At 45.1% G+C, this 25531-nt stretch overlaps 2 protein-coding genes across 18 annotated transcripts; one reads left to right on the forward strand and one right to left on the reverse strand.

The window, feature by feature from the left end:
* Positions 1–262: 262 nt before the first annotated feature.
* LOC120792477 (C-type lectin lectoxin-Lio2-like) lies at positions 263–9853 on the reverse strand. 17 transcript variants are annotated; one of them, XM_040131794.1, is made up of 7 exons: positions 9642–9853; positions 3583–3674; positions 3332–3449; positions 3113–3249; positions 1829–1960; positions 1334–1442; positions 263–400 (listed from the first exon to the last, which is right to left on the reverse strand). In XM_040131794.1, exons 3-7 carry the CDS (start codon positions 3399–3401, stop codon positions 333–335), a joined length of 516 nt encoding a protein of 171 aa, XP_039987728.1. In that variant the 5' UTR covers positions 3402–3449; positions 3583–3674; positions 9642–9853; the 3' UTR covers positions 263–332. The 17 variants fall into 17 exon arrangements, with proteins under 17 accessions (XP_039987728.1, XP_039987702.1, XP_039987635.1 ...); XM_040131768.1 differs by having other exon boundaries at positions 3332–3491; XM_040131701.1 differs by having other exon boundaries at positions 3332–3491; positions 3583–3699; positions 9625–9732.
* gpn1 (GPN-loop GTPase 1) lies at positions 9058–18676 on the forward strand. The gene is made up of 13 exons (XM_040131671.1): positions 9058–9309; positions 11064–11157; positions 11319–11425; positions 12764–12801; positions 13704–13782; positions 13869–13963; positions 14540–14585; positions 14731–14877; positions 15413–15495; positions 16337–16376; positions 16454–16544; positions 17059–17160; positions 17988–18676. Exons 1-13 carry the CDS (start codon positions 9130–9132, stop codon positions 18092–18094), a joined length of 1209 nt encoding a protein of 402 aa, XP_039987605.1. The 5' UTR covers positions 9058–9129; the 3' UTR covers positions 18095–18676.
* The last annotated feature ends 6855 nt before the right edge of the window (positions 18677–25531 follow it).

Consider the following 25531-nt stretch of genomic DNA (forward strand, 5'->3'; position numbering starts at 1 on the left):
TTTTGGCCGAGCTTGTGGCGGCAGTTGATGTTGGACTCTCCTGGTACGTGACACTCGGTAAAGTTTATTTTGGGCCACGTTTGATTGTGAAAGTATTCACTAGAGTAACTTGAGGGAGATGCACACAGGTGTTTGGGTTTTGGTCTTGAGGGGGGAGAGAGCTACATAGTGTTTGATGAGGTAGGTTCCTCATCAATGGCTACAACTATTATTCTGCTGAAAGAATGAAACAATCAACGCGTTTGCTGATGCTGATAATTTATTGCAGTAATTGTCAAAGTTGTTTTAGCAGTGGTTACAGTGACGCAGGCTGGTTCTTCAACTTGAGACGATCAGGCTTTCTTTTGACACAAAAAGAACCTTTTTTCTGAACAGGAAATGTTGCTCCAGGGTTCCAAGACTGAAAGAACAAGAGGAAGCATCACATTCAGATTCAGGGTCATTATGAGCTGTAGTTTAATATCCAGAATTAATTTCTCACATTTAAATAAATAAAAAGGTTGAAGTACTTGCGGTCTCAAAATAGCAATTTGATCCACCTGCCAGCACCTTTACAGCTCACTGTTTAACACACTATATTTCATTTGTTCCTTATGACAGGCTGTGGCTTTATGAGGGTTCAGGGGTTCACCAAATTCCATTTTAAGGACTTTTTTAAGACCTTTTGAATACAAGAGCAGTTTCAGGTGGTCGAATTTTAAGCTCTGTGATTGGGGGATTCCTGCACAAATGCACCTTTGGAGTCGTAGTTGACATCTAGAGTGAATATTTTATGGCCATGAGCTCGTACCTTCGACCTTTCATCAGAGAACCAGATCATTTCTAACACCGCTGATAATTGCTTGGACTGGCTATTGAACCAGGAGAGTTTCATGTCGATCCAAACTGTAGAAGAGCTCCAACTGTGAGTCAGTGACACTGTCTGTGAGAAGAACGAATGGCACGTTTAATTCCAGAACCAGGGACGCCAAGAAAAGCTCCCCTGTCTTCACAGCCCTGTGAGTGAGGTTTACAGGTGCTGGTAGGTGGATTTCGTTTCCCCCCGTTTCCATTCCTCGTGCTAAGCTAAGCTAACTGGCTTCTAGCTGTAGCTTCGTCTACAAACATGAAAGTGGTGTAATTCTCTGCAAGAAAGCAAATAAAAAAAATAAGAAAACCTTCCGAAACTATTGCTTTTAGGTCAGTCGAGTAGAACTCAGTTTCCTAACTCGGTCACTACTTTTTAAGACTCAATTAACTTGATGTCCAAAGAGTCACTGTTATTATATTAACTGTCTTCATGCCCTGCTCAGCATTAACACTTCTCTTCTACATTAATTTTTTTTTTTCTTACGGAGAGAGTTCATCACCACACAGTCCCCACTCTGCTCCCAGTTGCCAGACTGGTCCCCGCATCCGTCAATTGCAAACGATCCACTTCCATCGATCCAGCAAAATACACCCTGAAAAGAGAAATCAGCCAGTTGGGTGAACCAACTCAGGCACCTTCTCGGTCAGATGCTGTCCAGCCAACCCGCCCAAATCATCGTCTTCTGACAAAATCAACATAAATCCTGATTAATGGAGAAGGCTCTGCCCTGTATTTGGATAAAAAGCCGTTTAAAATGATCACAGTGAAAGTTAGAGGCCACTAAAGGTCGTCTTCTCAACTTCACTGCCACACACTCCAACCCTCACTGAGCAGCTTAGGTCACTGTGGAGTGAAAGCTCCGTTTACCCCGTACACACTGAAACACAAAGTGTTGTTCCACTGTGGACGGAGGGCTGAAACAGACAGAACTGGCTCAGTGTGGACCAGTGTGGATCCTCTAAGGCTCTCACTGCTCACATTTTGTCCTTTGGCTCCGATCCAGAAGTCATATCCAACGAGGCGATTCTGGACCAAGAACCGCATCACGCTTTTGTACTCCTTCAAAGTCCTGAATGATAGCAGATGACCACCTTCCCTTCTGCAGGACTCCTGAAAAAAAAAAAAAAAACCACAAAGAAGAAGAATTACGCCTCAATCCACCATCATGTGTTCAATGTTAAATGAATAATAAAACCATTATGAAACAAATAGTTAAGTAAACAAACTGTTTAAAAACTACCTGCTCTATATGAAAAGTGCCCAGAGGTCACTTCTGTGATGATTTGGGGCTGTATAATTAAATTGACTTGAAGTCTTTTCTCTTGTAAAACTGGAAAACACAGTTTGAAAACACTTTGGATGAAGCCTAAATCTGACCTTTGTGTCACCTGTCCACGTTACTTTCCTAGTGCTACTTTGCCGGCGGCTGTAATGAGAGCTGGATACGGCACCGCCACTCGGCCTCGCTGCTAAAATAAAAAAATTTAAAAAATTAAAAACGAATATATAATTTGTCACAGCAGCCACTTGCGGAACTGCGATGAAAATCCCCACCATAGAAGAGACGTCTGCAAAAGTGTTGGGAGGACACCTCCAACTGCAAACAAGGGCAGTTACTATATTGAATTTTGAATCCATGGGAGTTATAGATTTGTAAAAAAAAACCAAAAGGCTGGTGAGAACTGCAGTTATAGTTCCCACGAGGGGAGACAACTGACACAAAGGTCAGATTTATGCTTTATCTGAACTGTCCTTTCTGCTTTGACAAGAGAAAAGACATCAAGGATAAAGACCAACTGGTTACTCGTCCTTCCTCTGCCAAAGAGCAGCGCACAGTCGCTTCCCTGAGGTTCTCGATTAGGATTAAACAGTCTGAACAGACGGGGCTGGGAAGCTTGCGAGCCTGCTTGTTAGCAGAGACTGCGACTCTGCTAACGTTAGCTGCTGCCCTTAACACTGTCTCTTCACTCGGAACTCCGGCTAGCTAGCTAGGTAGGTAGGTAACGCGTGTAGCCTGGTTAAGCTACGAAAAGACACTGTGTTTACTTACAGCAGAAGGTAGTTGGTTGGTCCAATGATGAAAAGTGGCAGGTTGAAATAAACATTTGTATTATGAAATAAAAATAAAGTCCCAAAAAACTCTACTTTATGAAAATCAGATAAATTACTGCAGAATGAGGAGTTGAGCTCCATACACTATGACTATCTGAGCAGGATGAGGTTTCTTTACTGCCTGTACTCTGATGTGTGCGTTTTTATTACCTGTGATGTCTCAAATGTTGCCGTAGTGTTCAATGCTCGAAAACAGAGGCTACTACTCAGCTGGTACCAGCCCATCTCAGGACATGGTTCAGGCAGTTGTAACTTCTTCCCTTTATAAAAAGGCCTGTTTTCAGTTCCTGCAACACAGAAATAAAGAAGAGCTGTCAGTTTTGTGTTTCTGTTGTCTATGTAGAACATTATTTTGTGTTTGGTTCTTACCGGCTGCAGAGTCCGTCATGAACATCAGGACCACCAGGAGGAGGACGGCAGTTACCACAAAAGGACGCATGGCTCAGGGCTCCCAGATTCTCACAGAACTCCACAACTGGAATATCAGCTGGAAATGTCACCCAGTTCAGCTCTGTTACAACGAGCGACACTAAAATAACGGATTTCAAAAGGTGTAAGTTCTAAAGCAAAACACTGGAGCTCTGAGGCTCCTAAAAACATCCACAGAGACGAGGACTCACCTCAGACGCTGCTCCTCTTTCTGGCTCCACCCGGATGACAGTCTGGTCTTAAATGTTCTTCTCTGACGTACCGAGTTCATATCGATTTTACTCTTCAAACACGGGGAAAAAACACGACTGAAAAATGAAGTGTCAATAATTTTAACAAAAGTCACGTAACACTGCCCAAAACCTGATTTGCAATTGTCAAGGTTGACACCTTCAAGACATTTTGATTTTACTGTGCAAATAAGAACAGGGCAGCAGTACAACTTCTATGTTCTTGTGTGTGTAATAACGTCAGACTTCTGTAGGACACTCGCCCTGAAAACATGAGGTGGAGACAGACTAACCGCTCGGGGCTCTACACACACACAGCGTTTGAGCCAGGACAGTGATGCTTAGGTGACACTTTTCTAGGAGGTCACTGCTCCATCCAGTGGGGACAATAAACATTACTGTTGAAACTGTAAATGCTTTCTTACAAAATAATACCGACGATATAAGAATTGATAGACACTTTTAATGACTCAAAATCCAGCCTCTGAACAGAGACTCTCTCAGCTGAATGCCGTGTTGTTCACTCCAGATCTTCAGATAAGGACGGTAAAGTTTAAAAAAAACAATCTAGTTGTGTTTTTTGTTCAGTATTGCTGTTGTTGAACAGCCTTTAATAAACCCCACTTCCCATAAGCCCAAAAACTTTGCAGGCTAAATGTCCATGGACGAGTCGAGGGGCTTTGGTTAATTCAAAAATGTCTGTAATAACAGCAGGACAGAGAGGACAGGACAGTGGACACTGTACGTGTTGACACAGAGATTACAGCTACGAAACTGGACAAATTACATTAGAAGACAGTGAATGTGAATTTTTATGAATATGGACGAAACCAAGTTCTGAAATTTTCGTGGGAGCTGTAGTTTTTTGTATTCTAAAATATGTTTTTTTTAACTTTGTTCAAACCACAAAGGCTTCAACTTCTACTATGTAGTGGATGCTGATTTGTCTTAGAATATGACCAGTAACATTTGTTTTTCAGAGAGACCAGTGAAAGAAATGCTGAATGAGAGACTGTACTGAGTTAAAGAAACTAGTGGATCAGAGGCTAGCATGAACCTGACAACTTGATTTTTGAATACACTAAAAAAAGAATGAAGGAAAATCCTAAAGCTGTAACTTTCGTACAAAATGTACAACAGTTTAAAAAAATTAACGTTCGAAAAATGAAGTTAAACTACACATAACTGACTCTAACTTTCTTTATTATAACCTGGGACCGTCCACCCCCAAAAAACGACCCCACAGGTCGTCTGTGCAGCAGCTCCTTAGGACCCATGGTTAGGTTTTATCGCGAGGGGACCTCTTGTGGGTGAAGTAATTATTACGGGAGCAAAGGAGGAGGTCCGGGCGGATGGATGGGTCCGTCGACATGGGAGACTGGTGTTCGTCTCCCGTTTGGAACCAGTGGTCATCGTGGTTTCTTTTGACCCTGACCGTTCCACAGCCGTAACTGCCTTTACCGCTGTAACCAGGACGACGAAGGTCCCCTGTCCTCAATGACATTAACAACATCAATGTGATGTGATTAAAAAGGTAGAACTGAGGGCCTCCAACATTGCTTTAGCATTACGGCCCGTAAGATCTAAAAATGAGAAACCTGCGAACAACATTCATCCTGCTCTTGAGTTTATATGGGACAACTGAAAGCTGTGACACTTTACGTTTGAAGGGGTTACCGCTACAATGGCGTGCTCCTGGTCAAACCCTCTATAGGGGATGCATTTCGTTCACGGAATAAAAAAAGATACGAAGAATAATGGAAGACACCAACTTTCAATACAGCATGTCCCACCAAATCCAAGATGTTTGCAAACAGTAGCACAATATAGAGTAGTAACTGACCACACTTTTGCTTACACTTGACATTTATACTCTGCCACTTCATGATGTCTGGCCTAGATCGACTGCTATTTGGAGGTATGTTGGGGAGACTTGGACTTATTACCAGGCTGGAAATTCAACTTGATATTTGAGAGTCACAAAAACAAAAAAAAAACCTGGTAACAACTCGGCATATCAGTAGATATTCATCTTTTCTTACATAAACACATAACACGCACAACCATCTTTGATAGGAGTATTTTTGATTAAAAACTGACAAATGTTTGTTTAAAATGGTGGAAAAACACTGTTTCTAAGTACAAACATATCTTTGAAACATATCTTTGATACTTCTCTGCTGACTTCTCTTGGCCAATGCGCCGATTTAAACTCGGGGTTCATGGTCACGATAATCCATCCGAGGCTCCAGCCCCTTGTGACCTTTAACAGGATAAGTGGTACGATAGAAGATAAACAGACGCTTCATTTCTGTTTCTCATCACAGTTGAACCACCTTTGTGAAAAACTGTTGAAATTCTTCCCAGCAGCAACTCGTGTCCTGGTTCCTCGGGATATATTTGGACAGGTTGTGGATTTTTCTACCTTGATCATTAAACTCATGACTCACACGCTGTGTTTTCAAAGCAAATATTGGAGATGTAGATTTTAAACTTCCCTGTGTCCTCGTCAGTTAAATTCAACGCTTATCCTCTCTGAATGATCGTCTCAATGATGACTCGAGGCAAACGCGCTGTTTGGTTCAAGTTGCTGTGGGTCATTCTAGGTGAGTTTCTGTGGGTTTCATGCTGACGGGGGATTCGCTGAAGGCATCGAACATTCCGGGTGCCACCGGACACATCGATACCCATGATGTCATTTTATATTATTTTTCACAATAAAAAAAAAATAATAATCTTAGTAATGCGGTCAGCCTGAGTGGGTTTGCTCTTAGACAATGTTTATCTCTCATAAAAACTAGGCTGGATTACCAAATGGGCAAAGCCAAGGAATCCAGATCCCGAGGGGCCCCCAAAGCCCCAGGTTTGGGGGCTCCAGATCCCGAGGGGCCCCCAAAGCCCCAGGTTTACTTCAGATTATTTCTGTCCCCATTATTATGATTAAACTGATGAATCTCATATCCGTTAGAAATTCGCTCCGCTGAATACGATATCAAGTCTGATGGCTCCTCCATCCTCCATCTTGTAGCCCCAGTCCTGTAGAGGTGCAGTGTAAAACGTATGACATGTAACTTTTCCACATTAAAATGTCTAAAAATGACGAGACCTATGTGACACATTTTGCTGAGTTGTGTTCTCACACTATCCCAAATGTTTCCATCAGTTTTCAAACTAGGATTAAAATGACCGATTTCTGTAGGTAACGGTTCGTTCGGTCACCTGCCGGTGGCGTCATATCCTCTTTGTACATGCGTCAGCGTTGGTGTCTGCCAGAAGCGGCCAAATTGACCTTTTATCCAGTTTTAAGCCACATTTTTACGATTACTTTTTAGATCTTGTTCATTTCTAACTATATACTTTAACCGGATGAAGGATTTTTAGTTGTCGGACGTCTGGATCTTAAAATGCCAGAGAAACAAGCTGAGCAAACGTTAGCGGCCACTCAGATTGCAGCCCCTTCGAGACGTTCTGTGCCCCCCGAACAGCGTCAGAGAGACGCTGATTTTTAACGTGAAACTGCTTTATTCAGTGTTTTTACCGGATTACATCACCTGGTCCGTTTGTTTTGGAGAGGAGGAGACCTCTGCGGATAATTCGGCTCCTGGTAAAAACCTCCTGAACAATTAACATCGAGGAAATCGTAACTGGGAGAACCTGACTGCAATGACGCCATCGGTGGTGAAGACCACAACTCCCATGATCCCACTACTTCACAACGTCACCAAACACTGTCTTTTGTTATTGTTTTGATCGAGAGACCCCTAGTGGCAGAAAATTACTTGGTGCCTTTGAAGACCTTCGTCGTTTTATTTTTATACTGAGCTCATTTTTTTTTATAAAGTTACGTTTTATGAAACTGCTTTGAATATTTCTGCGAGTGAAGTATTAACACACAGAACCTCGCAGGAGAACTGAAAGGCTGCGATCAACAGCTATTTTACTATCCACAGTCCTGACAATTGTCTTTAGTAACCAATTGATTTTTCAGTGTATTAGAAAACAATAAAAATGCCAATCATTGCTCCCTAAAGGCCAAGTTAATTTATTCTATTTGCTTTATTTCGTTTGACCAACGGTCAAAAACCCAAAGATGCCGAGTCCATTATCATATAAAACTGGGAAACTTGCAAATGTTCACATTTGAGAATCAAAATTGCTGCCAAATGATTTTATGTCATTTTACCAATTAGCTGATCAACTAATCATTTCAGCTCTAGAGTACTGGTTGGTTTATTGGTGCCTGGAGAAATAATGAAACCGCCACGTGTAGTACAGGAGGTTAATCCAGTTTAGGACAAACATGAAGACAAGCTGAAAACTATAAAGTCTGGACAAACCACACATAAAGATGTTTTCCACCAACTTTGTCAGTCAGGAAGGAGCATAAACCTTATGAGTAAATACACTGCTCAGTAACCACTGGAGTTCTGGTTATAGGCGACCTAGAAAATCCCACAAGAAAACCAACGGTCACTTGCTTGGTCACATGTACCAAAACAAACATGGACGACAACCAGCAGCTTGTATTGTTAATATACAGTGACATTTATGCTGAGGAGGCCAAGAAAGGAGGAAAAAAGCTTAAATGATTAGATCGATTGAGAGTCATTGCAATTGATACCGTTTCTGGAATGTCCAGACGTCACTGGACACATTTTCCAAAGATAACCTAGTACATGATTCCCTGGGCTGTTTTCCCGTGCTTTTCACACAACTGATTTACATCTTCTCTCTGAGCAAATAAATGATTGCATACAAACCACAAAAATTGGTTGCAAATTATATGGAGCCAGGACAAGACCCAGGGACACAGGGAGATTGTATTGTATTTCAAAAATCTCCCAAATGTTGCCCACAGATCCCTCTGTGGGCAACGTGTGTGAGTGTGTGTGTGTGTGTGTATGAGTGTATCGAAAGCACTATCCTCTCAGATTCAGCCAAATGCTGCAAAACTGATAGGAAGGTGCTTCACAATACAGATGGATAATGACCAAAAACATACTGAGAAAGCAGCACAAAGCAAAGAAACGGAATATTCTTCAATGGCCAAGTCAGTGACCTGACCTCAACCCAACTGAGCAGCCTTTCACTAACTGAAGACAAAACTGAGGGCAGAAAGACCCATGGACAAGCAGCAACTGAAGGCGGCTGCAGTAGAGGCCTCGAAGAGCATGTCAAGGGTCATGGGTTCCAGCCCAGTGTTAAACATAATCCCTGTATCTGTCTCGGTTAATGCGATATTTTTGTGAAACAGCTTGATTTGAAGCCGAGCGTCTACACTTCAGTCACATCTTGATGTTTCATGGACAGAAGCAGAAGTACTTCTCTAGTACTTCTCTCTCCATCTCTGTAGGACACGCTTCCATTCAAACCTGTGGCCTCCCTCCGCTGGTATATTTGTAACGGTGTGTACTCACCGATGTATTCAGTCTGAACTCCTCTTGACCCGCCTACTGCTTGCGAGCGTCACATTTTACGACAGTACCAGTGTCTTTACCGCAGCACAACATGGCAGACGCAGAGCAGCGTCCCTGTCCCGGTCCCGGTCCCGAGGAGGTTTTAATGGAAAAGCAGGAGAGTTCGGCAGCGGGGAAAACCAGCGAGGCGCCGGGGGCTGCTTCCCAGGACAAACCCGTTTGTCTGATCGTGCTGGGGATGGCGGGGTCCGGGAAAACCACCTTCGTTCAGGTCAGTTAGCTGCTGTGGCTAACGGCGGCTAGCCGCGTGAGTTAGCTTCTCCAGGTAACTGGTATCAAGCCGAGACAGATAAGGGTTTTGAAACCCGCTGAAAACTAAATGTAATTTTTCTGACATTAGTGGATAGAAATGAAAATGGCGGGTTTCTTCACCGCTGTCTGTCCCCATGCTCGTCAGTCCTCAGCGACAGCTGTCCGCTGCACGTCTCTAGTAGCTGCAGCCTCTCAGTAAACCTGGTCTGGAGAGTGTTATTTTACAGACGAGCTTCACACGGACACGCCTCGCAGCTCATTTGACAACACTTACCGCCGTTTTCCGCTCACCTGGACAGTGAAGAGGGGTTTTCCTGATCCCGAACCCACGATCCAGACCCACACCTGCGGGCTCGAGCATTTAAACGCGCGTCCACGCTGCTATGGGTAGTAAGCAGGCGTCCTACTTCTGCAAAATGTCAACACACTTAACATACAGCAGGTCTGGAGTTCTTCTCTATTTTTCTTCTTGTCCTTAAAATCTCATGTTCAGACCAAAACCAAAAGAGAGCAGCTGTTCTGGGAAAATTACTGAGCCTTTTTTTTTAAAGCTGAAACTACGTGTATGTGAGGTGTTTTTAAAAGATTTACGTCTTCAGTAGGAACCAATGGGCTCGGAGCTGAGAGCCACAGGCAGAGGAGGGAAGGTGTTGGTTTGGATCTGCACATGGGATTTGTTGACTATGAGAAAATGATGGAAAACAGCAAGTTCTTTTCTTTCAACTCGCACACGATGCACCCCTATCCTAATGTCAGAGACTGTTGTATCCTACGGTTCACCGCTGTCTGCCAGTATAGCACCTATAAACTGTTGTGGAGATTTCCCTGGTTGTTGGTCAACTCGTCAGTGAAGAAAGCGTTTGGGAGCCCGAGATGTCTTACGCTGAAAATGTTTATTGAAGCTTGGCCGAGGAGAATGGAGAAATTATCAGTACAAGTTTTTGTGCATGATGCCGTCTCCAACCTGAAGCTCAGTCCCTTTTGCTTTGCTTTAACCCCTACAGATGATGCCACAAATACTTAACGCCCAGAAATGGTCCAACTCAGTGCCTCCACAGTTTGTGGAGTTAGTCTGTTGGTTCGCTATTCTGTCAACAGGGAAATGTTTTTACCCGTGTAAGTAAGTTAGTAAGTCTTAGTCAGATCACATTGCGTGTAGCATTCAGTATAACGTCAGCGCATCCTGGTCTGGAGCCGCTGTTATCTGGCTATGTCCATGGATTCTAGCAGACCCCAATCTGTGGCGTGTAGGGAGGCAAAAGCAGCCATCGCCTTTGACCTTGGCTACCATAGCAACGCTGCTTCACTTTTATCAGAACGGCTCTGCTTTCCCCAAATAACCTCAGACAGCTGCCCAACGTCTCAAGGGGAGAAGACAGTTTGCCTTGCAGAACGGTTTGAGACCTCAAGGCCCATGCTTGACCTGCGTAACCCAAAAGAAAATTCCCTAACATAAACAGACGTTAAAGTTTAACACCTGTTTAATTTAGGTTCCAAACATCAACATCCAGACATCACGCTGTTGTGGCAGAACCCACAGACAGTTATCGCTTTATACCAAAAATCAAACCTTCTTTATGAGGCCGTTAAGGATCGTACCACATATCTGACATTGTTATTCCTTCTGTAAAACATCCCAAATAACAACATGTCATGTCTCTTTTGTGTACAGTAGCTCTCTGTGTTGATCTCAGTGTTTTCTCTTTTCTCCAGAGGCTGACGGCCCACCTTCACTCTCTAAAAGCTCCTCCATATGTCATCAACCTGGACCCTGCCGTCCACGAAGTCCCCTTCCCTGCAAACATTGGTGAGGACCATTCTGTTTCCTGGACGGACAGAACATATAGTCAACCGTGCTGCTATGTGAAACTGAGAGTGACTGGTGGCTCACATACAGTACAGATTTGGTCAGTTTTTGGTCCCTCCTGCTCTCTGTAGCCTTCAGTCTCTCTGTCTTCTTTCCTCCAGACATCAGGGACACTGTGAACTACAAGGAGGTGATGAAACAGTACGGCCTCGGACCGAACGGAGGCATCGTGACGTCACTCAACTTGTTTGCTACGCGCTTCGATCAGGTGACCAAATTATCACTGTGAATGAGCTAAACCAAAGCTGTGAACTATTTAAATCAAAGATCTCAACCCTTTAAACCAAAAGACTGTTTAAAGGTGCTATATGTGAGTTTTCTTTGACACCGAACGTGGTTTGTTGCCGGGTTGCGAGTGGCGGCGATGGTTGCTCGCCAAGAGCTTCAGCCGTTTTTGCGTTTACAAGACAGGAGGTTAGAATACATCCTCTGAGCAGAGCTACCTCCCCAGGGCAGCCTGGTCGTTACAGTGACTCACTACAAAGTGTTATTACGAGTCGGGACGGGACAGGGCTAGCCTGTTAGTATGCTAACTTCAGTAGAATAGAAGAACTGATAGAAATAGAAGCAAAACTAAAGTTAACATTGGTGTTGCTCTCCACCACTGGAGAAAGCTCTGAGAGAGTAAATGAATGAAGTTTGATGCTGAACTCACAGCATTTCTTCCAGACTGGTAAGTAAACAGCTGTTAATGCTAATGTTGGCTATGTAGCGACTAGTAAAAAAAACTTACTGATAGCACCTTTAAACTGCTCAAAGTTTAGTTTGGTTTAAAGGCCTGAACAATGTAAAGTAAAGATCTGAAAACTTTAATCTAAAGCTCTCAACTTTTTAAACCATAGTGCTGAACCGTTGTCTGTACATCCATGGGTACACTGCTAACAGGAGCTGCTCATTGCTGATTCGGCAGCTTTTACTGGGGACAGTCTGACTAAATGTAAACAAGTATAGACTAAAAAACGTGGCTCGTGGGGGGGGGGGTTGAAAAATGACCCACGTACACTCTGGACAGGATCAGAGCAGGTGATGTTACAACCCCCCCAGTCTGAATAATTCCTCTTGTCCTCTGGAACTGGATGAAACTGTTTTGGTTTTAGTTTCCAGACGCAGAGTGTCTGATGAAATTAACAAACTAGTGTTAATTTTGTCAGCTATTATTAGCTTTAGTCTAACTCCTGCGATAAAAAGTCCATGTTAGTTTTAGTCATTTTTAGGCAACCTCCCCTTTTTATTTTTAGTCGCCTAAAACTCTGCACATTTTAGTTTGGTGTTAATCAGAGTATAACATAAACATTTAAGTCTAGTTTTAGCCAAGACCAAGAATGAGCATTTTAGTCAAACTTCACCAACTGATCTTAACAGTGAGGTCTGGGAAGATGCAGCAAGTTTAGCAAATCCAATGCAATCTAACTCTTGCAATATGAGTCAATAAAAGGTTGTTGACGATCATATTTGGTCATAGTTTTCGTTAACGAACTTAACACTACAACAGACTGAAAAAACTGAGATGATATAACAAGAGTGGGTTTGTGTTTATGTTCTTCAGGTGATGCAGTTCATAGAGAAGAAGCAGCAGAATCACCGGTCAGTATCACCCTATGCGGGTCTGTTTGTCCCGTGTCGTCTCTGTACAGACGAGTGGATTTTGGTAGTTTCAGTGCAGCTGGACAGAACTCTGAAGCTGCTGACGTCTTCTGCATCCGACATGTGGACAGATCCACCCTCATTCTCATCCTCATCCTAGTCTAATGACAGTTTCCTGTTTGACTTTGTGGTTGTAAAATAGGTATGTGCAGGAGCAGCAGCTGGTGGGTCTTAAATTCCAGCAGCGAAACAACTGGCTGCAAGCTGCGTTTTTTTTTGTTTGGTTTTTTTTTCATATAAACCCATGGCAGCTCGTCAGGACGTCAGAGCTCACGATAAGTTTTATCTCTTCAAAAATGGTGAATGATTTTGTGTTTTCTGTGTTTCACCATCATGTTGACAAACCAAAAAGAGTAGTCAAGAAAATAACAGACCTCCACTGAGCGTGATTATTACTATAGAGTATAACTGTGAGCACAGTTCTCTAAACATCGGAGTGAAATAGGAATCATAACTGAAAGTGGAAACATATCAGAGGAGGACTGGCGTTCCATACACGTAACACAACACATCTGCAAATTCCAGGATATCGAGGGGAGTTTCTTCACCACACCTCACCGTAAAAATAAACGGCTTCAAACTCAGATGCGTGTTTAGCCCTTAAGGGATGTTTTAGCGTGTGAGAGCGCTAAGGACAGCAGAGTGAGTAGCATTAAGAAGTGACCTGAGTCTCGGAGACCATTTAGTTCCCATGCTCTGCTGGTGTCCAATGTCTCCTTTTCCTTTGTAAAACATCTTTAAGCTGTTACAAATAAAAAGTGACAAAACAAAAAGCAGTGAACATCCCCTGAAGCTTGTCTCTCTTGTGTAGCGCTGTGTCTGACGACCTTTGACCTCTGCAGGTACGTGCTGATTGACACCCCGGGTCAGATTGAAGTCTTCACCTGGTCGGCGTCTGGCACCATCATCACAGAGGCTCTGGTAAGTCTGCACGGCGTGTCTTTGTTTTTCTCTGCTGGTAATATCACAGTCAGTTCATAATCCGCGTGTGTGTGTGTGTGTTTCAGGCGTCATCCTTCCCCTGTGTTGTCATCTATGTGATGGACACGTCCCGCAGCGTCAGCCCGGTCACATTCATGTCCAACATGCTCTACGCCTGCAGGTACCAGACCAAACTAATGACTAAATCACAATCAGTCAAAGAAAAGAAACTGTTTTATCGACACTCGGATGTTGTTGCAGTAGCGTTGTCCGTCGTTTCTTCCAGTAATAATCTATGACGTCGCTACAAAGAATTGAGCGGGGTCAACACACCTTAATAGTTTTGAACCAAGACCTTCAGTATTTGCATCAAGTGGCTCATGAAAAATAAGGTGCGGCAAAATTAGAAGGCAACAGCTGTTATTTCAATGTGTCGGATCCATATTTAATCAATATCGGAGATACCCAATATTAAACTTGATTTGGGTTTGGGGCTAAAAACATCCCTCATTTTTGGTGATGTCACTGTGTTCCCAGATCACAACACCGGACTCCTCTTAAAATCCTCAAAAATCCGCTAAAGAACATATAACGGATGTGTATGTGTGTGTAAAGCAAATATTAAACTCGCTCCACTGCTTCCTCCAAACGATTATCATTGATGTTTTCACTCATGGTCACTAATAGTCCAGCTCCACCTGTAATGTTGATCCTGTCTGAACGGGCTTTAGTCTCAGCTGGTGTTTCTCTCCGTCAGTATTCTCTACAAGACCAAGCTGCCCTTCATCGTCGCCATGAACAAGGTGAGGCCGCTTCCCGTCTGCTGTCTGACTTTTATTCTGCCGTTGAAAATTTAACGTGGACTTTTTGAGGCCTTGCTGACTCGTCGTTGAATTGTTTGCGCTCCATCGCGCGTTGTTGACTCCTCGCCGTGGTCGTGTTTTACAGACTGACATTATCGACCACAGCTTTGCAGTGGAGTGGATGCAGGACTTTGAGGTTTTCCAGGATGCTCTGAACCAGGAAACCTCGTATGTGAGCAACCTGACGCGCTCCATGAGTCTAGTGCTGGACGAGTTCTACACCAACCTGAGGGTAAGAGGGCCTGACCAGACCAGAACCCTGTGTCACGAGGAGATTCAGTGGTTAGCCAGATGAATCTGGGATTAACTTAGACTACATCTAATCTATGGAAGTAAGTAAGTAGCTTTAGTTGTACAGCGCCCGCAGAGCAGAGCATCACAAAAGCCACGGACACGAACAAAGACTTGGGAAGAATAAAAACACCACGAAATAGAAGTAAATAGAAATTACACAAAGGCAAGTCTATAAACAGGTAGATAGCTGCTTTTTAAAGGTGACCATAGGTCTCGTGTCCCCCACAGGTCTTACTAAATTTAACTGGAAACGTACTGGCTTACTGGTATCAAAAAGTGGCCCACGTGCAACCAGGGTAGATCACTTTGGTAACCAGGGTAACCAATGCTGCACTGCTGACCTGTGCATCAGGTTACCTTCAGAGGATCGGATCAAAATGTATAAACAGCCTGATTCCAGACCCCAGTAGAGTTCAGTAGAACCCAGTGTTGAAGACAGATCTATCCTCACAGTGTTGTTTCTGCGTCCGCAGGTGGTGGGTGTGTCCGCAGTGACAGGAAGCGGATTGGACGAGCTGTTCGTTCAGGTGGAGGACGCCGCCAAGGAGTATGAGAGGTTAGTGGGTGGGGGTAGCGCTCCTGTTCGTCACTGTACCGCTAGAAACTGTTTTCCAACCTGTTTAGCTCGGGTGGTTTTGTCTAATTTCACCTGCATCAACAAAAGCTGCGTGTGTCTGTCACACTCTGAAGAGTTGATGTCAGATCACGTTTGTTTTAATCCGAGTCCACGCACGCACAAACCTTGCGGAGCTGCATTTTCAAAATATAAGAGCGGCGCAGATGGATAAGACGCGCTGACAACGTGTCTCCGCTCTCATTCACGTCTTTTCATTCGCCACGCGTGCATCGCACAATGCGACAGCCTCAAACTGATATCGGACCTGTCTCCCGCAGTGCAACGTGCAGTAAACACTAACGTGAACGTTGTCGCTGCACGGCATAAAGGCGCCTCGCCGGAGAGGAGTCTGCAGGTTGTCGGTCTCTATCGGTTGCTCCGTCTCATCCGGTCATGTGGGTTTAGATTCATGTCGCAGGGCCGCACAGCCAATCGCTGCTCTCAGACAGAAAGACAGAGAAAATGATGATGAAGGGCAGAATATTGGGAAAAGATATTTAGTGAAAATAAACAGTTAAATCTCTCTCGCTGAGGAAAAAGTCAGGGTTAGGTTTGGCGTGAAAAGTTTCACTATGCATTCATACACCCACGGTACATTAAATATAGAAAGTCTGTAGCTCTGCACACAGCCCCAACCCGGATAGCGTGTTGATTTATATGACGATTGATAAATATGAGTGTAGATGGTTCAGAGTTTGATACAAGGTCAATTTCATGTAAATGTCCTCCTCACACAGGAAGCGATTTGTGATAAACTGAACACTTCTTCCTCCTTCCTCAGGGACTATCGACCCGAGTACGACAGACTCCGCAAACAGCTGGTGAGTGTGTTCGTGTGTTGTCCGCCTCTTTCTTTCTGTCCTTCCATCCATCTCTTAACTGACCTCCTGTTCATCAGGCGGAGGCTCAGAGCAAGAAGCAGCAGCAGCAGCTGGAGCGTCTCAGGAAGGACCTGGGAGCTGTCGACATGACAAACAGGCCTGCTACAGGTAGAGCCAACTGGCACTCACAAAATAAAATACAAAGTAACATGGCACTTATTGGTAAGGCTTTATATTATGGTTCTGTAACTTCCTGACACTTTCCCAGAAAGAATGAAGTAATTTAATATTAAACATAAGGAAATACTTTTTCATTATTGCAAACTTTATTCTTCACATAGGTTGAATTAAATGAGAACATATGAATAAAAACAGATTTTCAACAGTGAAAATAATTGTTAGCTGCGACCCTAAAGTCCAGGATTGCTGTGGAGTCGGCAGCTCATCCTGCCTGAATGAAAGTAACTGATGCTGAAAAACCGAATCCTATAATGATACTGACAGAGAAACTGTAACTAATGGATCAATCCCATCTGATCTCTGATCCACTACCGATCCATCGGATCAGGTCCCAGCATCTCTACTGGGAGACGTGCAAATTTCTGGTCGAGCTCCGCTCAGTTCTCAGTCTGTCATACTTTACTTTGTTGTCATAATTGGCTGATTGACTTCCTGTCCACAGAGGACGACATCGCCGGACCCAGTGACCTCATCATGACACGTGGTAACCCTGACGACGACGCGGAGGAAGAGGACAGCGACACGGATGACATCGACCACGGCGGTGAGAGAAAATAACTAGACAAAATGCAGAAACTACACGTTGGGTCAAGATTGGGATATAACCTGCATCTGATTTGCTGACTTGTCTCTTGCCACAGAACTGTGTGATTTCTGTGAAAACAGCTTTTTAAATTTGCAGTAACCACAGAAACGGGGCTAAAACCCAAAACAGGGTGTTTTCTGCTCCTCTGGCTTGGTGATCTTTGTGCTGCAGGACTCGTCTGCTCTTTCTCTGCTGTAGAAAGAGGCTAAATAGAAAAGCTAAAGTCAGAGGGATTGACTGGTTTCCCCTCTCATTGAGATCTGACAAAGAAAAACATTGACTTCGAATTGATATTTCGGTTATTCGGTTTCTTACTCCACAAAACTAAATAAGGCAGCAGCTAAATCCGTTCATGATGGAGAAAAAAAAACTCGAGAGAATGTGATGTGATCTGGTGGTTAAGCTGCTTGAATGTACAGATGTGTGATGTTGATTTCGATATAAGTTATGGACTGCAAATAATCAAACTAAAGTTAATTTTCTCAAAGGAGCTAAAATGGATCAGAAGCTGAGGCAACACTTGGTGGGTAGATACAGCAGAGAACTTTAAACTCCTGTCTCTCAGCTTCACTGATTCTGTAGTTACTACTCTCTGCCTGTAGGGGGCAGTATACGTTGGTGAAAACAAAAAGAAACCTGGGTGAGCACCTGTATAAACCTAAGAAACAAAACTCAAGAGCAGAAGCCAGTTTTCTGTTTGTATTTGTTCAAATGAGTCCGTCGTCGGACTCGTCACTTGGTGGAGAGTACAGGTCGGCTCTGAACGTTTCTTCTTGATTTTCCAGCCACGGAGGAGAGCAAAGAGAGCGACGCCTTTGGAACCTTCTTGAAGGAGAGGAAGGAAGTGGTTCAGGTCCGAAACAGGAAGTGTGCGATGCCTGAGGGACCCTGACCTGTGACCTCTCATCTGATGTCTGACCTCTGACGTCTGACTCTGCCCGGAAACAAGGACGGCTACAGAGAGGCAGGTGAGGGAACGGCTTCCCTCTGTGGGGTACAGACTAATACCTGGAGCGGATACCGTGGAAGTGCGGTGGATTCTTCCATCGCTGGTGTTTTTCATCAGAAAATCTGAGCTCAGTCTGAGCTGAACTTCCTGTCTGATCAGGTGACTTCTGACCCTGCGATTGGCCGCTCTTCAGTAACGCTCCCTCCTTAAAAGTTATATTTTTATATTAGAACGGACTCTTCTATTCTTCTTTTCGCGGGTTTTTCATCACTGTTGACTTTTGTTTGTAAAAGCAGTGAAAGGATAAAATAAAAGTGAGCTTTTAGTCCAAGCAGGTTTCAGTATATCGGCTCTTGGAGGCCCCAGAACAGCTCCATGTGTGTCGCTTTGCCGGAGGGATGAAGACGTTTCCCTCTGAAACGTCTCTGGAGATGTCTCGAGTTGATGCTGTGACCGCTATCGGGACTGAAGGCTCGGCATTGGCTAAAATAAACCTGATCAAAATCGGATTCTTTCTTTACTGAACTCTGGTGTTGCAGTGCTGCTCCTCTTAAAGACAGTCGGGTTCTACTCTGTGAAATTAAAGTGTGTGAAGGTGAAAAGAGATTTGGACTAAAAAATTCACGGGTTCGCTAAACTCTTTTAACGCTCCTCTCGTATGACAGGGAATGTGTGAGTCTTTAAAAGGCGTGAAAAGCATTGATTTCAATTTCCTCAAAATAGGATTTTAAAATGTATTAAAAAGTCTTACATTTCGTTGACGGAGGTCTTAAATCGTTTCCTAGCCTGCTGTAAGCAGCAATGTTAGTTATAAAAGGTTTGGCTGGGAAATCCCCAGTACTGTTGTTCCAGACCTCTGGTGTTCTGTAAAGTCCATGTGCGGACCCTAAATAAATAGCTTATTTTTGAACTGGTTCATCCATCCCTCCATTTATCCGTGTGTTTTCAACCGCTCGCCAGGTCCTGGTCGTGTTCGACGATTAATTATTGGTACTATCGGGGAACGTTTGTCATATGACAGAAGTATGATATAAATGTCAGGAACATATTTATGGAAACCCGACTGCTTTTCGTTGACATCTTTCATTCTTTGGACGAGAGAAAAGGGCGTAACCTTGTATTCTAGGTGACATCAAAAGGTGTTAAATAGTCTTTTTTTTGGTGAACCCGCAGAAACTCCAATATCAAAGATCAGTGTCCGAAACCTCCAGGCGGCAGCTTCTCGTTATAGGCGGCGCAAACGGCGACAGGTCGCATCGGGTCACCGATTAACGTTGACCGTGAGAGTAACGCGACGGCAGAACCAAAGGAACTTGTCTGTTTTTTCTGGCCAAAGTTTTTCTCCGCAGCCGGTGTCCGTACTCAGCCCAAGATCTTTTGTGAGGGAAGAAGCGCCACTCTGTGACACCACTGTACTACTGGAGTGTTTCTGTAGTTTCAACAGCTGCCACAGAGCGAGACGTCCTGTCTCTAGTTGAACTCGAACCTTCAGTATTTGGATCAAACAGCTTGTGGAAAAAAACAAAGGTGCGTCAGATTTAGTATCTACGGCTGTTTCAATGTGTCATATACATATTTAATCAACATTAGGGAACAGAAGCATCAGAAGGACTCGGATCAGGATTTTGGCCCCAAAAACTTGATCGGGATATCACAACACTTAACAGATGTCAATACCAGAACAGTCTCTACCACAAGGTCCATTAGCTGCCGTTCCGGAGCTTTCGATAGTATCACTCAGTCTTCCTCTGCAGATGAAGTTTGACCACTTATGGAATTGTAGATATTTGAATTTGATTTCTTTAGAGCCCTTTAAGGACTTCTTCTCCTGTTTTCTGGCGTAAAAGTTGAGATTTTGATAAAAATTTATCCTCGGCCTCGGAAAATAGCACGTTTCCATCAAACCAAAAGTGTTTGAGTAGGTAGACGGGCACAGGAGGAGGCAGCCTGCAGGGAACTGGGTCATTTCACCACCACTTTTCCTGTATGAAAATAAAAAACGATGTTTGTGGACACCTGTTGAAGAGAGGTGCATCAGAGGAGATAAAAAGATGAACGGAAGAGACTGAATTCCCACACACTTCACTTTATTAACTACGATGTTTAGATCAAAAGAGCATCAGCCCTGTTTGCCTTGTTCTCTGGAGTTTCTGGCGGTACTGATCGGTTTGGTACTGGTCTGACAGAAGCCGGTTCTCTCCACAAACCGCAGCTGCGGTGGTGTTTGAGCAGCGCTCCGTTTGTCCTCATTCATGCCTGAGCTCTGTGAATGGATTCGGGTTCTCCGCCTGCCGACCATCTGCCAGCTCTCTGCCAACGCTCTGCTCCGTCCTGTCGCCTACACCCGCGCGCTGAAATCCGGCAGCGTGGTCGGACCGAAGAGAGGCTGAGTCACTTTCCACTCGCTCCGTTCAGTCGGTCTGGAAAAGCTGCAGAGAAGACAGAACGCCTTTTATCGAGGAGATGACAAACTCAGCATGTCCTCATAAAAATACATAAAAGGCCTATAACGTACAGAACATGAGAAACACTTGAGGGCTCTGAGTTCCTCTTGTAGCTCTAATGAAGGGAAACCTCAATGCTCCGGCACACAACAACATTTTAGATAACAAGGTTCTTCCAACTTTGCGTTCGTGCTTCGTTCAACTTGACACTACCTCCGTGCACAAAGCCAGCTCCCTGGAGAAATGGTTTTTCAACGGGCCAAGCTCGTCTCACAAAGTGTTTGGGCCACATAGCGGGCAAAATGAAAAGAGCTGTACCAGACGAGGTGGTTGAATGTGCATCAAGTTCACTGTAGCATCACAAGACTGTATGTGTCCGGCACGGGATTTAAATCATTCTCAGAAAAGACCACGCAGCACGATTTCCTCAGGTCATAAGGAAAGCAGCATGAAAACACACGCAACTAAGCTTAAAACCCTGGGGAGCAAGAGTGACGTTTCAGCACGTTTTATCTATCGTGTGTTGATGAATGCAAATATAGACAATGAAGGGTAGAGTGCGACTTTCCGTCCAGACAGGAATAAATGACCGAGCCTACTTTCCTGCTCTGCGTTGACCACAAACTTTGCATTCAATCAAACAAAAGGCAGTTAAATATTTCTCTCCAGATCAGAAAGGTCCGGTGTGAGTTTAATGGTCTGCAAGCCAACGTGGCGGCGTAACGCTATCGTTAGGTCCAGCATGACAATGTATGTCGTGTGTGTTATATGGCCAAACCGTGGACACACACATTATGTATGTGCGTGTGATTGTGGCGCCGTGCTGGTCACCGTGCTGCCCCGACAGCCTCCGCTCCTCTGGTTGCAGTCTTTCCTCCAGACGCACCTGGTTTTCTTCCTGTCCAGCTGCGCTCAGACGTTTCCCGCCAGAGCTCCGCTGCTCGTCAGCAGGAGGATCTCTGCAGATTCTGAGTAGCTTCACCAACAACTGCCACCACAGAGTCTAAAGTGTGCAAAACTGGGGACTGTATAAACACCGGGAACAGCGACGGAGGTGAGTCCAGCCCTTCATCGTTCTATCCCTGACAAAGTCTGAGACGCTGGACTCTTGTTGCAGATGTTGGAGTTTTGTCAATAAACCTGAAAACGCTTCACACAAAATGTCGTCCTCCAATTCTCCCAAAGCAAAAAGCAAAAACTCTGGGAGGTAAATTCTGCACGTCGGGAAACTTCGGGAAGACGGGGGAGGATGGTTTGTTTTTAAATCCGGGCTCAGTGGAACGTCTGTCCGTCTGGTGAGTTTCTAGAAGCCTCCGCCTGCAGCAGCCGTGACTCACCTCCGCTGACATTCAGCCCACACTGCTGTCTGTTCGCTCTCTGCTCTGCCTGCAGCTCGCTCTCCCCTCCCTCTCCCTCTCCCTCTCTCCCTCTCCTCCCTCTCCCTCTCCCTCACCCTCTCTCCCTCTCTCCCTCTCCCTCTCTCCCTCTCCCTCTCCCTCACCCTCTCTCCCTCTCTCTCTCACCCTCACCCTCACCCTCTCTCTCCCTCTCTCCCCTCCCTCACCCTCTCTCTCTCCTCTCTCTCTCTCCCTCCCTCACCCTCACCCTCTCTCTCTCTCTCTCCCTCCCTCACCCTCTCTCTCTCTCTCTCTCTCTCTCCCTCTCCCCCCTCCCTCTCCTCCGCAGTGGGCTACAGACACAACCAGCGACAGAAACGCTGAGAGTCACGACGCCTCGCCGACAAAAATAAAACACACGACTGTTGGCTGAGAGTCAGGCTGCTCATTCATACTGAGCTGAGCAGGGGACACACACGCACACACACACACGTGCGCTAGTAAACTGGTTTCAACTGGTTTAAACATCAGACATGGCAGACATCCACGTGAATCTTCCAGCTGAGACTTCTCTCTGCAGCTTGTCGCCGATAAATTGAACCTTCTCCAGTGGAGCTTCTGACCAAACATCTGCACACCTCACTGTGGGGAACTCATTACTACGTGTTCCTTCACGTGAGGGAACCTGAGGTCGGGGTAGAGGGAACCGTCCCCGTTACCGCCTCCAGGTGAAGCTTGTCACGGGCAGGTGAACGGGGGCAGCTGGAGACGACATCCGACGAACTTGGAGTGGTGGAAGGAGAACCCGGCTCTCTGACTGCAGTAAAAGTAGCAGTACCACAGTGTAGAAAAACTCTGTTACAGGTCAAAGTCCTGCCTTAGAGTTTTACGGTGGTAAAAAAGTATTGGCGTCAAAAATAAGTAAAAGTGCCCATTTCAGAATAATGCATGTTCTATTATTCTATTATTTATTGATGCATTCATGTGTTCATCATTTTAATGATGCAGCTGGTAAGTGTGGGGCTAGTTTTAATGTATACAGTCTTAACACACACATATGCGCTTATACACACACACATACACACATCAGCCAAACATTTACAGTGTAGGTTGGAGAAACTCCTCAGCTAATGACATCAACAGAAGCTAACTGGAGTCAGGAGTCAGCGAACCTGGAGTCCAGTCAGTGAGACCAGACGGGGAAGTGTAACACACTCAGTCCCCGGTCTGACAAACTGTCTGTAAATGGAGACGCTATAGTTCTGCGTCGTCTCAGTGACAGGACGACGTGGAGGAAGCGGCTGCATCGCTTCACACCTGCAGTTTGTCAAAGAGCAGCTCGACTCTGGGAAAATGTTCTGCGGGCCGATGGAGCTGAGGCTGAACTGGTCAAAGAACAGGCAGCGCTACGTCTGGAGTGAGAACGGCTCCGCACCGACAGGAAAAGGTGAAGTACGGCGGAGCAAGCGTCCTGGTCTGGGGCTCTGCTTCCTCGGGTCCTGGGCGGTTCCCAGGTTTATCAGACAGGAAAACGTCAGGGGGACCGTCACCAGCTGGAGCTCAGGAGGAACTGGGTGGCGCAGCGGGACAGTGACCCTTAACGTGGAAGTAAGTCTACTACAGAATGAGATCAAACGGAGAAAGTCCACCTTCTGGAGTGGCCCAGTCAGAGCCCGGATCTTAACCCAACGCAGATGCATCTGGAGAGCTGCTCGCACCAGACATCCCCAGAATATGTCGGAAGAACGGTGCAACGTTCCCCCCGAACAGCTACCGGAAGCTCTGGTCTGAGGTTCCACCGCTCATCAAATCCAAGGGTTCACTGACTTTGCCCACCGGCGCTGTGAAGGTTTGATGGCCGTGTTCTAGAAAGACAGGAAAGATTAGAATTGTATTTGTGTCAGTAGCTTAAGCAGATCGTGTTTGTCTGAACTCCTGACGAAGACGAAGATCAGATCACATTTTATGACCAGCTAAAGCAGAAAACCGGGTCATTCACAGGGATCCCTGACTTTCTCTTGCCACCATTTACCATAAGTGGCTTGTTAATCCCCCCAGGAATTCAAAAAAAAATCATGTTAGCCTATAATAATACATCATGATATAGGTGTTGATTATATTCTGTATCATTAACCTGAAACTGCAAAGTAACTAAAGTTTCCAAATAAATGTAGTGGAGGAAAAAGGACAATATTTCTCCCTGAAATGTGGCGGAGTAGAAGGGTAAAGCAGAAAATGGAAGAACAATTGTGAAGCCCAATTTTGCTGGATCGTAACATCTGTCCAACACTGCACCCAAAAAATCTGATCCTCACCGTCACACCAGTCTGGTCCTTTCATCATCTCTGACCTGATTGGTTGACTTTGTTGTGGACTAGCTCACAGCCTGACCTGGAGGGACCTGCGCCGCAACAAAGAAGACAAAAAATAGGGCACTGATTGGGCCCCGTCTGTCCCCACATCTACCCGACGCCAAAGTCTTTGTCAACGTGTCGTCCAGAATTCAATTTCCAGGAATTTTCTAAACTTGTTTTTTAAAGAGGTGATTTCCAGAAGTTCATCGCTGTCTGCGTTTAGTGCCTTTGGATTTCGAACAACACTGTCGATTCTGTTTTGCACAGACGAGTCAGGAATGTGGATTTTGGAGATTCTGCTCCTGAAGCATGAAGACCATTGATTCTCTTCCAGGGACACATGATAAGGCTTTTGGCTTTTTGGCTCTGCCTGCGCATCACCCGTGACTGTATGAATGTTGCCTCGTGTTTCAACCTGCTCTAATTCTTTTAAATCTCGACTTTTTAAAGTGTATCATCTTTCTGATTTTGTGCAAACGAACAAGTAACACAAGCCCCAACTGCAGCTCAAAGCAGCTGAGCTTCACAAATCAAAGGCGACTGACGAGGGATTTCACACTGGCCGGCTTGTTTGTCGGCAGTGAGTCACTAACACGCTCAGGTAAAGCCAGCGCCGCCTGAGAGTCCAAACTCGGGGCCCAGGGGATTCGCCGTCACCTGAATGATGGTGGGAGGTGAGGGAACGCAGAACGATCAGGCTGTAAATCTTTCTGTTGAGACGTATTTAAAATGTTGTAGGAACGAAGCATCGTCTCCTAATTCAGTGTCATCACACACACACACACACACACACCGCAGATGGTCTTCACAGTCTCACCTCAGGCTCTATTATCAACTACATCGCGCTTTCTTTCTTTCCTTCTTTTCTTTCTTTCTTTCTTTCTTTCTCTGCCGTTGTCATGACATCACCGTGTCGAGCTCAGCGCAGTGACCTCATCGTCAGTGACATCATCGCTGGGACTCAGAGATGATGTCATCGCTGGTCTGCTGCTGTTTGTGTCTGGAAGCATCCTGCAGAGCCAGGACCAGCCCCGCCCCCCTCTGCTTGTATCAGCCCTCTGCTCTTCCTACTCTGTTCTAGTCTGTTCTGCTCTGTTCTGCTCTGTTCTAGTCTGTTCTGCTCTGTTCTGCTCTGTTCTAGTCTGTTCTACTCTGTTCTGCTCTGTTCTAGTCTGTTCTGCTCTGTTCTACTCTGTTCTGCTCTGTTCTAGTCTGTTCTGCTCTGTTCTGCTCTGTTCTAGTCTG

Source organism: Xiphias gladius, chromosome 1 (genome assembly GCF_016859285.1).
Source record: "Xiphias gladius isolate SHS-SW01 ecotype Sanya breed wild chromosome 1, ASM1685928v1, whole genome shotgun sequence".
Lineage (NCBI taxonomy): Eukaryota > Metazoa > Chordata > Actinopteri > Istiophoriformes > Xiphiidae > Xiphias > Xiphias gladius.